Source organism: Candoia aspera, chromosome 2 (assembly GCF_035149785.1).
Source record: "Candoia aspera isolate rCanAsp1 chromosome 2, rCanAsp1.hap2, whole genome shotgun sequence".
Lineage (NCBI taxonomy): Eukaryota > Metazoa > Chordata > Lepidosauria > Squamata > Boidae > Candoia > Candoia aspera.
This window is the reverse complement of record NC_086154.1, coordinates 78,917,343-78,935,445: the sequence shown is the minus strand read 5'-3', so window position 1 is coordinate 78,935,445 and position 18,103 is coordinate 78,917,343. Positions and strand designations below refer to the sequence as shown.

Sequence of the window (18,103 nt, the reverse complement as noted above, 5' to 3'; positions counted from 1 at the left end):
AACTTTGGGATGTCTCACAGTTATAGAGGTCCTTAGAGTTGTCCTAATTATCATATCAATACTGTAAGATTTTAAGAGTCAAAACATGTAACGTGAAACTCCATAATCTGTTGTAATGGACTTGTAATACAGTTAGAAAGCAACATCTCTGGCTATTTAAATGTTCTTAAGAGTCAAGTATAAGACAGAAATCATAGAGTTGGAGGAAGCCATCAGGTTCAATCCCCAGCTCAGTACAGAAGTCCCTGTTATAGCAACACTGAGAGATGATTGCCCAGCGTCTGTTTGAACCACTCCAGCAAAATAGAACCTACCATCTCTTGAGGTACAGTAATTAATTCCACTGCCAAACTCCTCCTATTGTTAGGAAGTTTTTCTTAACATTTAGCCAGAATCCGCCTTCCTCTAATAATAGGGCATTAGTTTTATATCTTCCTCTATGAAAATCTGCAGGTATTTGAAATAGAATAATGTGTTTCCCTCTGGTTTTTTCTTGAAATAGATCCTATTCCTTCCATCTCTCCTCTTAGGACTTCATTTTCAGGTCTTTGAGCATCCTGGTTACCATTCTTTGAATCTGTTCCAATTTGTCTGAATCCTTTTTGAACTGTGGTGCCTAGTGTTGGACCCAGGACTCAAGGAGGTTTCTGATCAATGCAGGCTAGATGGTCCAGCTTTACTATGAATGAAGATGTAGACAGTACGTATGCAATTGAATTGTTACTGGATCAAATTACAGTATAACAGCATGTGATGTTCAGGGAATCAGTTTACAGAGAAGCTTCCTGGCTTCTTTTCATGAATAAAAGAATTTTGAGAAGAAATTAAAGATAATCCATTGGCAACATTAGTATATATTAAATTATGCCCCAACAAAAAATTAAGCCACAAATTAAATCTTCTGTTGCCTTTGGAATACTATCCAAGACCTATCTTTTAAGAAAGCTCTGGATTTGTTGGGTTACTGATTAACATTTTTATCTTTAACTTAGCTGGCTTGGTTAATTGTGCTCTAGTATTTATTTTAACTAATGTTTAATTCACTTTTTATTGTTTAAATGATTTTTAGAGCCTTTGAAGTCTTAGCATCATAAGATAAAAATATAATAGTTTTTAACCAAAGGTATCATAGCAGACATAAAAGATTAGGTGCCCAAGTTTAACAAAAAAGATAACTAGTTGTCAGTGTATAAGGTAACAACAGTAACATTCTAAGCAGGGAAATAGTGCTATGGTGCTGGTGGGGGTTTGCTTTTGTTTTAATTATTTGTGAGAATAGAATGTCATGGAACATTTCTTAATAGCTACATCTAGGTCTGATCATTGTTTACAAAAGTACTTAGTCTCAGGTTTTTGTCTGAATGACTTATATACCAATTTATTGGCTAAGTGTTTTTGATAGTTACACTTATTTTGAGAAATTCTAAACATGGTTCTCTGAGGTTTGGCTTTTTTGCTTACCAGGAAGAACAGTTTTCCCTTATTTGGAACTACTCTAACCCTGAGCCAGATCAGTGATCCATCTAGATCAAAATTGTCCATACCAGCCTTTCCCGAACATACCTACAAATCTATTGCGATTACTGAAGTTTCCAGCCAACACAGTTAACAGAAATGGTAGGCCTAACATACCTGAGAGCTTATGGGTGGGGGAACTTCCACATAATTACTGGTCTTGTCCCTTAAGCCACTGCAGCAGTGTTGGGCAGTGCTTCAGGGCCTTCACTGCTTCCTCTGTCCTCCAGTGAGTCAAGAGCTGCTTATTCAAGCTGGAGAAAAAAACAGCAGTTAGTGGTGTCCCCTCTGCCTTCTTGGTCTCCCTTCACCATGCTTTGCTTTTTGTGGGGATAAACAAATTCCCAACTGGCCTTTGCACTGAGGAACCCCTCCAAAAACCCACCCCACCCTGTTCCCTAGAGGGACTAGGAAAGAGAGGGAAACAGCAGCAATGAAATCTTGGCTGCAGGAGACAGGGGTATCCCAAGAGACAAGGCAAGGCAAGAGTTCCTACCAACAGGAAATTACCATCTTCATAATTGCAGGGCAAACCCTCCAGAACTACTGAACCTTCTACTGGAGTAAGAGCAGGAACTCAGCTAACAATTAATTGGCTCAGCATCCCAAGCAACACAGGATAATAATAATTAATAATTTATTAAATGAATATGCCACCCAACTCCCAGTGAATCACAGTGGGGGAGGGCACTGGGATTTGGCATTGATCTTGGATCAGCACCGGGTTTCCATGTGGAAGGGCCGTGGTCTTCAAAATCTAGAAGGCATCTAGTTGGGGAAGGCTAGTCCACACCAACAGGCAGCAGCTCTCCAGGGGGGGTTGTTCTTGGCACCTTCAGTGGATGCAAAGCATGTCCTCTGCCATTCTCTTCCTGAATAAATATGTTCTGATAATGATTTTGCATGGCCTTTCAGCTGGACAATTAAAGTCACAATCCTGTGCATGTCCATTGAAGAGTAACACAGTGGAGCCTGCTTCTGAATAAATATGCATACAATTGCTCTGCATGCAAAGTGATTTTAAAGGAGAATCAAATAACGGTGCAGATTGCTATAACTATTTAATATGAAGCCAAACTTGAGAAGATTATAGGTAAACTTTGATGGAGGAAAGAAAGATGCCACTGAAAGTTTCAGCAATGCAAACAAGATTCAGCAAGGACCAATCCAATATCCCAGTGTTTATTTAGAATGTACTACTATTAAATTCTCAAGTAGCCCGCCACAATGCAAATCAACAAATGAGATACTATTACAAAAGTTAAAACTGTGAAAGCCCACCATAGGAACATAAATGTTAAACCACACAGCAGCATAAATTCAGCCAAAATCCTGATTAATCGCTTAAAGGTTTTGTTGATTCTGAAAATGTGGGTACCAACTTATACTTAACAAGGAGGCTAATCCACATTTAGAATATCAGTATCAAAAAAGTTATCTCTGATAAAAGCATCATTATCAAGGTGCATTATTACTTGATCATAATTGCTGGTCTAAGTATATGGGGAAGAAAACAGGCCATCAATTATAGTTCCTCTCTAATTAAACCTTTTCAGATCAAATCATTTTTCCCACTCTACTTATACGTACCTCCCTCCCTAGCATATAAATTGCATTTATGCCTTTAAGAAAAACTGAATTTCCTGAGAAACGGAATGCAAGTGACAACTCTCTACACTTCTCAAGACTGCAGATGTCTTTCCCAGCCAAAGAAGGCTTTTCCTCTCTGTGCAGACCCTGCTAAGGTGGAGGTTCACCACAGAAGTCAGATGCCCAATGTCTGTTATGTAATTTGAATGGTGTGGTTAGCATGAAATACATTTTTGATTGACTGTGGCAGTACCTGCTTATCTCTTTAAAAAGTGTGTCTGGTAAATAACAGAAATGAGAGTGCAGGTGTGTGTCCACAAGACATTTGGGAACATGCCAAGCAGTTAAGCTAGCTGCTAACCTCCTGCAGGCTGTTTGAAAGCACTTAGTGCCACCTCTAATCTCAGAGAAGCCCACAGAAAAACTGTCCTTGGATCAGAATCCTTGTAAATGAAGGGGCAGCTGAATGTGCCAAGAGAAGGAGAATTCAGTTAACACTTTGAAGCAAGCATGATAAGAAGGAAGAATGTGGGTGTTTTTATTTTTGTGCCTACCTCATAAATTTAAAGAACAGTAAACGTGTTTGTATGAACTGAACACGTGCAAGCTTTCAGAACAATGGGATAATTTTCAATAACATGACTTTAGAATAAAATGACTTAAAATATTTTCCAAAAGCTGATGTTGCTGTTGATTTCTTTATGAATAAACCATATGTCTTTTACAAAGCCTCAATAGGTAGCTCAGATTAGTTTTGAAACTGAAAATTATTCTGCTGTGCTTCTCTTGTTTTAACAAAAAAAAGCCCTGAGATTGGTCCAGCGGCAACCACCTGCTGATTGGTGGCCATCAGCCACTGTGAATACTTCAGCATTTCCAGGAGTCTAAATTCATGGCTTTACTTTTTTTAAAACTTTAAGCCTAAAATGGAATTGAGGGGAACAAACCCAAACAGTCTCCCATTTAATTTAATTTTTACACTATTTGGTATTGTCATTCTGAGCCCACACAAGAGACTGACTGATGGTCCAAATGAGAATTTATATCCCACTTGTTTCAAATCATACCTCATCTGTAACTTAAATGATGTATAATACCATAGGGACAAACGTCTAGCAAAATTATGCATGGACTGGTTTCATGCCTTTCTGATAAATTGCCTTCTATTGTTCTGAAATGTTAACCTAAAATGTTTTCTCCCATCTGTTTTTGATACCAACTTTAATATTTTATACATCTGATAACAATTTTTATCACTAATCATTCAAGTTTTGTGAATGATCTAAATCGGCGTTTCTCAAACTTGGCAATTTTAAGATCTGTGGACTTCACCTCTCAGAATTCCCCAACCAGCCATGCTTAGACTGCTGAGATCTTCTCTGATACAAATAAATTAAGAAATAGAACCTGTATATATTGATGCATTATATTTAAATAAATAAACATATTGAAAAAGAACATTCACTCGGTATAAATACAGAAGTGCCAGGTATTAGTAATGAAATAAGAAAATTGTACCCAAATTAGCTCAGTAGAATGTATTGCAACAATTTCCAGAAGGATATATGTGTTAGAATACAGCCTTCTAGCACCTTAATGACAAATGCATTATCCTTATATCATAATAAATGTGCTAGTCTTTAAGATGCCACAGGATTCTTTGATACACGATAATCTTCAGATGGCCATGTTGAGTGAGATAAAGTCCATTACATCTGGAAGGCCCAAGGTTTGGAAAGAATGAAATAATGCTTGAGTTATACTTGTTGTTTAATGAGTGTATACCTTCCTGTATTCAGAAAAGGTATCTCATAGTATATAATATGACAACTGTCTGTAAGGAGGACAGGCAGCAAATTCTTAATTTATCAGATGCTAGAATAGTCAAATAAAACCTCTTGAGCTAGTCCAAATTTGTATCTTAATTTAAAGCAAGTGGAATTTAAATCCTGCGACTTAAATTTCATAGGGCAGCTCTGATGAAGGGTAGATTATGATATAATCAGATCTAAAATGAAGTAGAAGGTCTTAATAAAGTTATACCTGTCTTCCTGTGTTTCAGGATTTATTCTCCAGGTTGCAGTACTATACATTTCACTATTTAAATCTCACTGAATTTAGTTGGGCTACCCATGCGTACCTCGCTTGCTGCCTCTGGATGAAACATAGGACTGCCTTCCATTGTTAATTTGATGGAAGGTGAGGACCTCAGAGCTCGGGGAGTTGTAAAGCTGGCAGCAGCAGAAGCTCTCACAATGCTATATTAGGGCCACAGTCAGTAATTTTGCAGGATAATATGGGAATTTAATTAGTGAAAAAAGCAAAGATAGAAGACTGGTTGCCATATTAAATTAAAAAATCTGGAAAGTCTTGTGGTTTGAGGCTGAAACTAAGCCTAAGAGCTACTTGGATCAACAAAAACATTAATAGCCTAGCCTTTGCAGCAGAACTCAGAAGGTTCTACTCTGTCTAAATGGAAAAAAGACTAGTTGCAGTTCTTACGTGGCTCTGGCACTTGTTATCTGTACCTGTTCATCAGTTCAGAGGGGGCAGGTTCTCCTCTAAAGTTAATGCATAAAGGAAGAAGTTGTTGGCTCCACCCTATTTTCCAGTTTCCACATAAGATGCCTCATTGTAACCCTCCCTGGCTGTCAGTCTCCCCCACAGGGGTTTTTAAACTAATGAATGAAGAGCCCCTGGCTGGGACCTTATACCAGCAGAGTGACCGAAGGGAAATGCTGATTGGTAGCCCCTGTCTTGGCCTCACTTTTCATACATATCCAATCTATAACTCTTCTCGTCTCTAAGAATGGCCATAGCACAAATAAACCTTTAACCCTATTGGCCAGTCAGCCTAGGAAACTGTATGCCCACATCTTGAATTACAGATTATTGGAGTGGCTGGACCAGGAAAGGGTCGTAACTGATGAGCAAGCAGGATTTAGGGCAGGCAAATCATAATGGATCACTGCGCCATCATGCAATTTTTAATAGTGAAATACACACATCAGCCACTTTGCCTTTTATATGTTGTCTTCATTGGCCTTTGATTCTGTTCCGAGGGACAGACACTAGTGGAAGCTGTTCCTCACGTCCATTGATCAGCGGCCAATCTTCCTAATTATGACACTTTTTAAAAGGTCACCCGGGTTAGATGTAACAGGCCAGGCCACCTTGCTGCAGACATTCCAATCCATCAAGAAGTGGAAGAGAGTTGCATTCTAGCTCCCCTGTTGTTTAATATCTACGTGAAGCTGCCTTAACCAAAAAGGAGTCCCACCCTCCTAAACTCAGTGACAGACATTTGGCAGTGCTGCCGTATGCCTATGATCCAGCAATCCTTTTGCTTACACCGGTGGGCCTCAGGAAAAGCCTGTGGGCCTTAGTGGGATTTTGGCTCATTTCAACACCTTACCCTCTGCAGTACTGGGTGGAAGGCACAGTATGCCCCCATTCCCCGAGAGAAGCTGTCCTTGGGATCAGAATGAATCTGGGACTTTATCACTTGTACTGTATTTCTCTGCTGCCCTTGTTACAGTAATGTACATGCAGGCACACCTTTGTTGCCTCCTAACAAAATCCAGATCTGTTACAGAGGAGAGGCAGTTTACTTTCTACTGACGGATCAGGACCCCGCCATCACTAATGGAGGTCTGAAGCTTCTATCTGCAGCAATTTCCATAAGTAGACATAAGATGTCCTAATCATAGAATGATTATTTATTTATTGTGCCTTCAGTCAATCTTGACTGTTGGTGACTGCCTGCACAAGTCCATGCAATTTCCTTGGCAACATTTTTGGAAGTGGTTTGCCACTGTTGTCTTCCTAGGCTGAGGGAGAGGGACTGGCCCAAGGTCGCCCAGTTGGCTTGGTGCCTAAGGCAAGACCAGAACACACAGTCTTCTAGTTTCTAACTAGGTGCCTTTAACCACTACACCAAACAGACCAGGGTTATGATATTAGGAAGTTTTTTTTTATTATTTGTTTTATTCTGTTTCTATTTTATCTTATGTTTTATATTTTATTGTTTCAAGTTTTCCTCTTTCCTGTTTTCTAAGTCTTCACTTGTAGGCTTATTTATTTAGTAAACAAATGGAGGAAAAAGCTGGAAATCAATATGTAATTCATTATATGTATGCATTATAAACATTATGTATTATCCTTCATGTTTTCATCATGCATCATATTTCCATGAGGTTTATTTTAAAAAACTGGTAAATTCAAAGTAATTGAATTTACAGTAGTACATTGCACTATTTACAAAATTTACGATGAATTTACAATAGTATTATTGTCATCATAATCAACAACAAAACAGTAATATGTCTTGGTATCAGTGTTGACACCAAGACGACAAGCAGTAGCTAATAGACCATCCTCAGCTGAGGTGGGATGAGTTCTTGTCCTTCCTGAACTGCAAGTATGAACATGTGTATGTGTTCTTTCTGTTCCATACCTTTTTCTAGGTATGTGCAGACCTGTGTATATCCTTTTTGATTTGCTTTGACAGTCTCTGCTATAGTTTTTCATGTATTAGTTATAGACATCAGAGATAATTCAGTAATGAGTTAAAGTTAAAAACTGGGCAAATTGTCTTTCAGTATTCTCCATTTGTGAAACAGATTCATGTTTCCTATATGTGGTGCTTTATTTTTTAACCTAATGCACCATAGTATGTGGTTTGGTTGACTTGTTTTAATGATCATATTCAGCTCCATATAGATCTGCAAATAGTTTAGTTTCTATGAATGTGGAACTAACTAATAACTATATATTTAAATGTGGCTCATTTGCTTCATGTTTTGATTTGTGGCCCCTCATACAGATGGCATTTCTTGTTGATTATGCAATAGTGATATACCTTGATCGATCAAAACATATTCTTGTCCTCTGGGCTCCATCCAACTTAATTTGAGAATTGGAACTTTGTCATCATGCATATTTTTTTCCTGCATGTACAAGCTGAGCTCATTATATTCAGCATTTCTCCACCCCCACTCCAGTATATTGACTGCCTTGAATATATTCATCTATGCATCATGTAGAAAATGTCAGGTGTGACAATATCAAACTTAGATGTAATGGTTTGCTTGTTTACTCTTGTTTGGTAGTGCTTTTCTCTGTTGGACTTGCATGGTGCATGTAGCAGTTTGCAAGACTCCGCTTTCTATAATCAGTGAATATCCTGCATTTGTTAAATCCTTATTGTTCCCCCCCCCGACAAGTACTTTTCTGAGAGCCTTTCAGAACGACAAACTTCAATTTTTCCAGTTTTGGTATTGTCAGTGTCAATGTAAAGGCAACTATGGGCGAAACTGGGCAAGTATGAAATAGTAAGACTGCTTGAGGCAGGCAGGAAGATTCATGTATGCATTTCTCTAATAGCACAACTACTATTATTCTTTTGGAACAAGTTCCTCTAAATTTGTTGCAGTTGGAAAATGTTGATAGTTTTCAACCTAATCTTTTCACCTAATTCTTTTCAACCAAAAAAATAACCACAACATAGGTGTGGGCATATATTATCTTGTCCTCCTTTAATATGACAAGGCAGAACTGAACGTGTTTGATGAATTTCCTTCAAGCCTGAATAAGCTGAAAGTCCTATACAAAAGATCACTGTGTTGCATTCATTGTCAGGCCTTTAAAAGATAGTTGACTGATATAGAGTAACTTCAGATGACAGTACCCTTATTCCACAGTTGAAAAATCACTCTGCAGAATTCAGCCCATCAACTTCAGATCCTCTGTGCTATTCCAGGTACACTAATCTGAGCTGCAAAACATTGTTGGGATAGCACATGTGACCCACAAAGAACATGTTTGTGCAAGTGTGCAGGTTCACAGTTGTTCATAGGACTTTTCAGCAGTAACTGCCCTGATACACTTTTCTCCAGACCTGCCCTGATCTACTTCAGTGTTTAAAAGTCTTGTGACTACATACATATGGCCAGTCTCCTAGGACTTCCCTTGGAATCAGCCCTGTACAGTATAGAGGGATACCAGTTCCACATTTATTCATTTTATCCCCATAGTCACAACCTTCTAAAGCATAGTCCTGCAGACACTGCTGAATTATCATTGCTGAACAGTAATTCCCAGAAGGTTAACAATGAGAGATGCTGAAGACTGTAGTTCAGCATCATGAAGTAGAATTCATGTTCTCCATCTCTAAAAAGTATTAGTTTGAAAAGCAACCTTGAAGCCATTATAACATGTTGAAAACTTCCTAAAGTTTCAAGATTTGATGAAGTGCTCTGTATTCAAGAATGCCGAAATGCTTCCTTATTCCCATTGGTAAAGGTAAATGTCTAGCAAGTAAATTGAAATACAAATGTATACAAAGTAAATTGGCATGCTAATTTAGGCAGGCCAATAGAGCTAAGCACCTTACATGAGAAGATCATGTCATAAAAGTCATCTTGAGGGATGCTGGCAAGCAGTTCACACAGCAACAGCTCTATTCAGCCAGTTTATTACTAAGCATGGCAATTACTAAAGTAAATCCTACATTTGGCAAACCTGTTCTAACTGATTTTCATTCCAGCTATCTCACTAATAAAGACATAGTCAGACTGGATTAATTGTTCACTGTCATGCAGCTGTTGAAGAGTTAGTGTTTACGTATTCATCTCTAAAGCTTCTGTGATGTCTAGTGAGCAAGTTGTTGTATTGTCACTGATGATAAGTAATTTGGTGGTGAAGAGGGAAATTTTAGGATGCTTCTGACTTGGGTTCTTCTGCCTCCACCCCTAACCTACAGAGCTCAAAGGCTAGCATTTCTAAGTCCTCTCTCTTCTGACTTCTGTTTTTCAGTCTAACAAGGTTCCTGTAGTACAGCCATCCCATGGGGTCCATCCACTCACCCCACTCATCCCATATAGCAATGAACATTTCAGCCATGGCTCCCATTCACCACACCTGCCAGCCGACATCAACCAGAAACAAGGTAACTAATTCGTCACCTCTACTGTGATATTACTCTTGAAAAAAGATGTGGGTTAAAAATGTATGCTGTGGGGTGTTCACCCATAGTCATGAAGTTTGGAATGTCTGCCACAAACTTTCACCTTCCAACTCTGCACTTCCTAATAGACTCTGCCCATTTTGCATACCACTTTCATGTCTCTTGAAGGTCTAACTGCATGCTCTATAGCAACAAACATATTATGTCTGCTAACTTATGGGTGCTTGAAAGAACAGCAGTTTTAGGAAGAGATTACTCTGGGCAGAGAAACAGGAGAAGTCAGTAATCTTTGCTTTTTGGAGGCCAATTTTTTCTTTTCAAAGATCCTCTGATTTGCTGCTAAATGTCTGAGAGATGCAAACAAAGTAATGTTTAAAAAATACCAAAAAAGCATTGTGTTTTTGTACTTAAAAATGGAGAAGCAGATTGCAGGATCGCAGGGCGTATGCATGATACTGCAGTTTAGGAAGAAAGTTAAATACCCTATTGCTTCAAATACCTTTTTTTAATTGATAAAAACAATGCTATGTTCTAGTTCTAGTAAGGGACGCGGTGGCGCTGCGGGTTAAACCGCTGAGCTGTCGATCGGAAGGTCGGCGGTTCGAAACCGCGCGGCGGGGTGAGCTCCCGTTGCTCGTCCCAGCTCCTGCTCACCTAGCAGTTCGAAAACATGCAAATGTGAGTAGATCAATAGGTACCGCTTCGGCGGGAAGGTAACGGCGTTCCGAGTCGTCATGCTGGCCACATGACCCGGAAGTGTCTATGACAACGCCGGCTCCAAGGCTTAGAAACGGAGATGAGCACCGCCCCCTAGAGTCGGATTCGACTGGACTTTACGTCAAGGGAAACCTTTACCTTTACCTTATGTTCTAGTTTAAGTCCTTTAATACAGGGGTCCCCAACCCCCAAGCCGCGGATCGGGACCAGTCCGTGGCCTGTGAGGAACCGGGCCGCACAGCAGGAGGTGAGCGGTGGGCGAGTGAGCGAATTTACAGCCTGAGTATTTACAGCCGCTCCCCATCACTCACATTACCGCTTGAGCTCCGCCTCCTGTCAGAGAAAGCAAGCCCAGTGGCTGCTATCTCCAAATGGCGCGAAGAAAAAAGAATAAAAGGTTGGGGAAAAAGAGGAAGTGCTTGAATATCCCGAAACCATCTCCCCGCCCCCCCAGTCTGTGGAAAAATTGTCTTCCACAAAACCAGTCCCTGGTGCCGAAAAGGTTGGGACCTGCTGCTTTAATATAACAGCAAGTTCACAGAAGTTCACATCTACAGCTAAGCATATCTTGGCTGATCTGAAGTCATCCTCAAGAGTTTGGTGTATGACTCCCTCTGCCTAAGAAATGGCTCAACCCACATTTATTGCACTGTCACAAACCTGAGGGTATATGGAAGATTTGTCATTGGGATCAATCTAACATATACTTCTATTGATTGAAAACCCAATTTATAGATCAAGAAAGAGTGATGTTTTAGTAAATGTATTCTAATTTTTCACCACTTTCCATTTCCTGACTGAATCTCACATTAGCTGTATAGGGTGTATTAGAAAGAAGAAACCAGGTACACTTGGGATGAACTGTTTAGGTCGGAAAATAAAGTAATGTCTTCAGGAGCATCATCATCATCATCATCATCATGAAAACATTCCAGATCTCAGTCATGAGTCTCTTGCTTCTCATCTAGTTTGGCTCAGAGTGACTAGGTTCAAGCTGCAAATTGTAGATTTGATTGCATCGTAGCTTTATCTGTTTCAGATTGAATTTTTATGAACTATCCCATAGCATTATAGTATGATTGGGTGATCTATTCAAATATGGTGGAGACTAAAAGCAACTCAGTGCAGTAATAGTTCCACAGGATGCCTCTTTAAAGCCCATTGTAATATATGAGAACTAGGTCACAGCTCTGTTCCTTGTGTTGTGATATCTTCCTTTGGCTGACTAATTATTATCAAGCAATAAAATTCTTTAAAATTCCATTATAAATTAATTTTCTAATTTTAATTACAGCTTCATCATGTGGTATTGGGTGCTGACTGATGGCATCAATCTATAAATTAAGGCATATGATCATCCTATTTCTGCACTAATGAGAATATCAAATTAAATGAAACCATGGTACAAAAGTACCAAAAGTGAAACAGAAACTAACAACTGAGGTTTTTTTGATTGCTCTATTTCTTTTTGTATACCCAGCTTTGTTGTCACAAGACAGAGGAAAAGTTGAATAACTGACTGATAACCATTAGGAGTAGTAGTGTTATATATTTATTACATATACTTTTAGGACTGCTTTTTTAAACTCCATGAATGATTTTTTATTAATTAAGTGAACTAATGGATGCACTTATTTATATACGGACAGGAAAGCTATAGATGTACTCAAGTGTAAATATATGGCTCTCATTTTGTCTATAAAAGTCTTTGGAGGAAAAGGTGGTGAGAATGAGAATATTAATGAAAATCCTGTTTCATTTAAAATTCATAATTTATCCAAAACTCAGATTCACAGGCCATGGCAGTTTCACTTGCAGCTGAGGTAGTTATATCACCTGTTTATCTATCAGTCTCAACACTGCATTTCTTACATATCTACTCACATGACTAATAGAGATATAGTGGATACCTGACACAGTCTTCACAGATTTGTTCTAACTTGGCATGTTCACAAAGGATTACATAGTAAATCCTTCTTCCTGTTGCATTATCTTTTCACATAGAAGGAGACAATAATAACGTGGATCCTGTCAGAGAAGGCATTTTCCAACCCAGCTGAAGAAAAGCATATGAGAAAATATGACCCCTTTCTTTCTTTTCCATAGTATCTTTCTCACAACCTGATTGCCTACTAGAGTTTATACATTGCCCTTTGTGTCTTCCATACACATCTTCTCTCATATACTCTAAACACAACCCATACCCACAGTGCACTATGATTTCTTAGAGAAGTCTAACACTAGCATAGAATTTGACAGAACAACACTGTCGTCTCCTCCTCCTCCTCCTCCTCCTCCTTCTTTGGCTTCATTTCACCAATAGGCACATGTTTCAGAGAACCCATTCTCCACCTGCATTCAGAGATAGTACAATCCAATATGGTTTTTGGCTTTCCTAGACATTTACATCCAATCTCACTGTGACATTCCTGAATAAACACACCTTGATAGATATAAAAGATGTTCCATCCATAGTATTTCTCAGTATGTTTGTTTGGAACAGTCAATTTTTTTTAAACTTTCACTGTAATAATTACCAATTACCTGTTCGTTTTCCCCCCTATGCTCTAAAACCACAACAAAACTGAATACCATGCATGGTTAAGCATGCTGCCAAACACAGGGACTATGGAGAAGTGAGTGTGAAACTGGAAAAATGTCTATATCTGAAGCCCCTTTTGGCATTGTTTCTAACAATGCAGATTTTGCAGATATTAAGGTGGTCTCCCAAGATTTTTCATTATCTTCTTCTCTACACATTGATAATACCCTCAGCATATCTAACCTTTCAGAACTGCTCACCTGCTTTCCATAATGTCAAGAGGAAAAAAATAGTTACCAAATCATAAGTTACTAGAAGCTCCACAAAGGGCAAATATCCAAGTCTGTCAGGAAGTGGTAAGTGAGATAGTTCAAATCTTGCTTGGCTCTTCAGGGAATAAAACACAAAGCAACTTAGAACTTAACATATTGAGAGAAGAGTCCCATTACTCAACCAGAAATTTTGAAATTCTCTGTGATGTTCCTAAAAGGCCACTTGTTAAAATAAAAACAAACAAGCTTACTCTGAGAATGCAAGGCTCTTCTGCTAGCTACTCTTACTGACATTAGGAGCGTAGCTAGTGACAGAGCCCAATATGACTCTCTGCCCCAAATTAGATCTGAAAATCTTTTGGCAACCAATGCAGGGCTCACTTAATCACTTTTATATGCTCCCATCACATGCATGGGCTTCTATATCCTTTGCCGATTGCAGTTTACAAATAACCTTTAAGGGCAGCCCCATGTAAAATGTACTACAGTAGTCTAGCCAGTGATGAGGACATGAATTACTGGACATAGCATGGGTCCAGGCTACCTGAGGGACCATCTCATCCCCATTACATAAACCCATCCCACCTAGTCATGCAGAGAGGGCATGCTATGGACCCCGTCTGTAAGAGAATTCCATCTGGCAGGGTCCAGGAGGTGGGCCTTCTCTGCAGCAGCTCCCACCCTTTGGAACATCCTTCCCCTAGAAGTGAGGTTAGCCCCCTCTCTCCAGAAAAATATTGAAGACCTGGTTTTGCCATCATGCTTGGAGTGGGGAGAGGAATAGCCATTGGGGCTGGCTGGTTCCCTAGTCCTTACTGGCTTGTAGGCTGAATTAGATCTGCCATTACTTGGATTTGACTATATTTTATATACTTATTGATTATTGGTATTATTTATTATTTTTATTGAATTTTAAATTGTTTTTACTGTGAACCACCCAGGGTCCCTCCTTGTGGGGGAGATGGGTGGTGATAAAAATATGATAAATAAATAAATAACTATTGCCAGGTTCTCCAGCACCAGTTAAGGTCACAATTGGCGCACCAGCCACAGCTGAGCAAAGGTAGCCATGGCCTCCATCTACTAGTCTAGCAGGAGCTGTGAGTCTAGAAAAATCCCCCAAACACAAACCTGCTCTTTCGAAGGTAGTGCCTGCCTATGCAGAGAACATCTTGGCATCGACAGAGAATCTGATGTTACCTTCTCCTTTCTGTCCTAAGCTGCAGATCCCTCCTTGCCCAAGTGATAGAATGATGACCAACTAGGACTCTATTTTGTTTGAGAAAATAGAAGTTAGAAGGTTCACCTGTTACCAGCTCTCCATTTTTCCTCTTAGTCAATTTACACCTCTTTGGCTTTGCTTTCTTTCAAACATACCTGAAGCTTTTTTTTTTCCTGGTTTCTCTCTCAAGCCTCAGCTTATTCTGAGCTTCACCTTCCTGACACAATTCTTGAAAGTTTCTGAAGCCGACCTTGAATTCTTCTTTGGTAATAGGACCTGCTTTCCATTTCCCATAGATGTCCCTTTTCCTCTGCAGTATTTTTGAGAGCTCTGTGCATATTCATGCTGGCCTAGATTTCTCCCATTTTTCATCCTGATAGGAACTATTCACAATTAGGTTTTCAGTATCTCATTTTGTGGGATTTTCCCTCCTTCCTGGACACTCTCCTTTGTCAGGATTTCAGGCTATTGGTTCTGACCTCTCTTCCCTTGGAGTTAATCAAAATCCACTCTTCTGAAGTCAAGTATACACATCTGAATCTTCCCACTTCTCCTCCTTTGGACATCATGATTTCAAAGATAACACATTCATTTTTCCCCAAGTAATCAAACTTTTGCTTTTTCAACCAATCCATCCCTGCTGGCAAGGGTTCAGTCCAGGATAGCAGACCTTCTTGTTCTTTCCTCCACTTTCTGAGAAATAAATCCAACAAGAACAGAAAAAACATTTTTGGACCTCTGACCTTTGGTAGTTTCCCAGCAGATGTCAGAATAATTGAAATCTCCCAATATCGCAGTTGGATGTCTCTTTGAAGGACCAACCAGTCATCTGATGCAGAACACACACTATGCTAAAACATTCCATACTCTATGTTCTCTCTATTTTCATAACAGCCCTATGAAATATACTTTCTCTGTACTACATCACTTTATAGCAAATATTAAGCTAAGAGGTAGGAATATTTTTTTTCAAATTTCATTAATGGATAAATAGGTTAAAGGATGGATCGATAGACAGACAGAATTTAAAAACTCTGAGCCCATTAATTTGTTGAGTAGTGGAACTGAGTAAAGCTCGTTGTCTTTTCTCACAAGAATCCAAGCAGGTTTCTTGCATGCTTTCTTCATTTCAGCAATATGATTTGGGGCAGAAAGGAAGTCATTTTCATATTGCTTTCTTCAGAAGTCTTTGCTGATTGAATTTGAATTTGAATTTGCTTTGAATTTGCTCACTATCTACCACTAAATGTAGATCTTCTGCCTAACTGTGCACAACACCAACTTTATCTTCTCTGTACTGTAGATAATTTGAGTGTTCCACTCACTTCCTGCACTGCTTCCTTTTCATGGCCCTACCTTGACTGTGTTCTATTCATTTTCTCTTATCTTTACTCTGGATACTTTTGTCCCACTCACTTCCTCTATGCCAAACACTAGATTACCTGCCTGCGACTTTTGTTTAAAAAGAATGTTATAACTAAGAAAGAATATTTATTTTGGTAATAAACAGGAGGAGGAACAAGGTTAGCAAACATGAATCTTTTGAATCCATTTTAATGTCTCAATACAAAGCTAGAAATAAAGCTAACCTAAATTTCCTCTTGTTTTCATTTTCTGCTAGGTGTACATCGTCCTTCTCAAACATCAGATATTTCTGGTTTTTATTCCCTCCCTCCCAGTGGGGTTGGACAGATAACACCTTCTGTGGGATGGTAAGTATTTAAGGTCTTCAGCTGAAGAAAGTTTTAAATAATACACTGGACATGTATTAATACACATCATCCTTCACAGTAGCTGAATTTTAGCATGTTTCCTAGATACCATGTTTATATCTCTGAGTTCATATTGAGTGAGATATTGGTTCTCTCTCTTGCACTCCTACTTTTTTTGATCAGTATCATTGCACTGGGACTTGGGATAGCTTCATGTATTGAGCCCTCTGCTGCCATTCTGAAATATTACTAATAAGGAAGATCAGGTTGTAGAATTTAGATTGTTACTAAAGCAGGGTACACAGCTTTTTCTGAGCCAAGAGCTGCACATGGCTACTGAGTGACCTGTCAGGAGCTGACATGCTCCAAAAAGTAGTAGGTGGAGCCAGGATAAAAACATACATCAATTTTATTTTATTTATTTTCATTTAAACCTAAAATTAAATAAAGAACAATGTTCCCCCTTTTATATTAAACGTTATAATCTGGTAACAACTTTTAGAATTCTTTGGAGTCCAAATATGGCCCATGTCCTCAAGTTATGCATCTCTGCACTAAAAAATGTGTGAAGACCTATGCATCATTCCTTTTGTAATTGATTTTTCAAGGTGATAAAAAGATAGAAATTGTAGGAAACATGGGAAGCTTTTGTTGTGATAGCTAAAACTCTCTGTTGATTGCAGATAAAAAAACATCTGAAAGCATTGTTTGTATCTGTGTAAGAATAATTCTAGATAGGCAGAAAATACTATTGTTGGCATAGTCTCCATTTCATGGATAGATGGAAAGAAAGAAAGAAGGAAATTCAGTCAATATGCACTCGTTCAACTCCTGATGGATTTTTTCCCCACTCTATTTAATCCATATAATCCCTTTAGCTTCATGGATGTGATGTGGCAGATGTTTATTTGACCTGAATAATGTGGGATTCCATCCCATGTTGATTCACTGCCATTTCTGACCTGGAGGACTGACTCAATATATTTAATGTGGTGAAATATTCTTTTCCCCTATGTGGTAAAGTTATGCCTGAGAAAATGCTTGCTGTCTAACATTTCTGAAATGGTACAGTAGAATGTCATCTTATTTTCTCAAGAGTCATCAATATTGTTGGGAAAAAAGTTCTTGGTAATGACTAGTATTCCTCACCTCCCCTGGAATAGTTGGATGAAACAGCTCTTCTTGTTTATTCGTTTAGTTGCTTCCGACTCTTCGTGACTTCATGGACCAGCCCACGCCAGAGCTTCCTGTCGGTCGTCAACACCCCCAGCTCCCCCAGGGACGAGTCCATCACCTCTAGAATACCATCATCCACCGTGCCCTTAGTCGGCCCCTCTTCCTTTTGCCCTCCACTCTTCCTAGCATCAGCATCTTCTCCAGGGTGTCCTGTCTTCTCATTATGTGGCCAAAGTATTTCAGTTTTGCCTTTAATATCATTCCCTCAAGTGAGCAGTCTGGCTTTATTTCCTGGAGGATGGACTGGTTTGATCTTCTTGCAGTCCAAGGCACTCTCAGAATTTTCCTCCAACACCACAGTTCCAAAGCATCTATCTTCCTTCTCTCAGC

General features: G+C 39.1%; 1 protein-coding gene across 6 annotated transcripts in view; it reads left to right on the top strand.

Moving 5' to 3' along the window:
- TCF7 (transcription factor 7) overlaps positions 1-18,103 on the top strand; it is a 131,697-nt gene that overhangs the window by 74,113 nt on the left and 39,481 nt on the right. For all 6 annotated transcript variants that reach the window (XM_063292313.1, XM_063292316.1, XM_063292311.1 and 3 more), the window contains exons 4-5: positions 9,922-10,054; positions 16,447-16,537. In XM_063292313.1, coding sequence (XP_063148383.1) covers positions 9,922-10,054; positions 16,447-16,537 — 224 coding nt within the window. The remainder of the gene's footprint in view (positions 1-9,921; positions 10,055-16,446; positions 16,538-18,103) is intronic.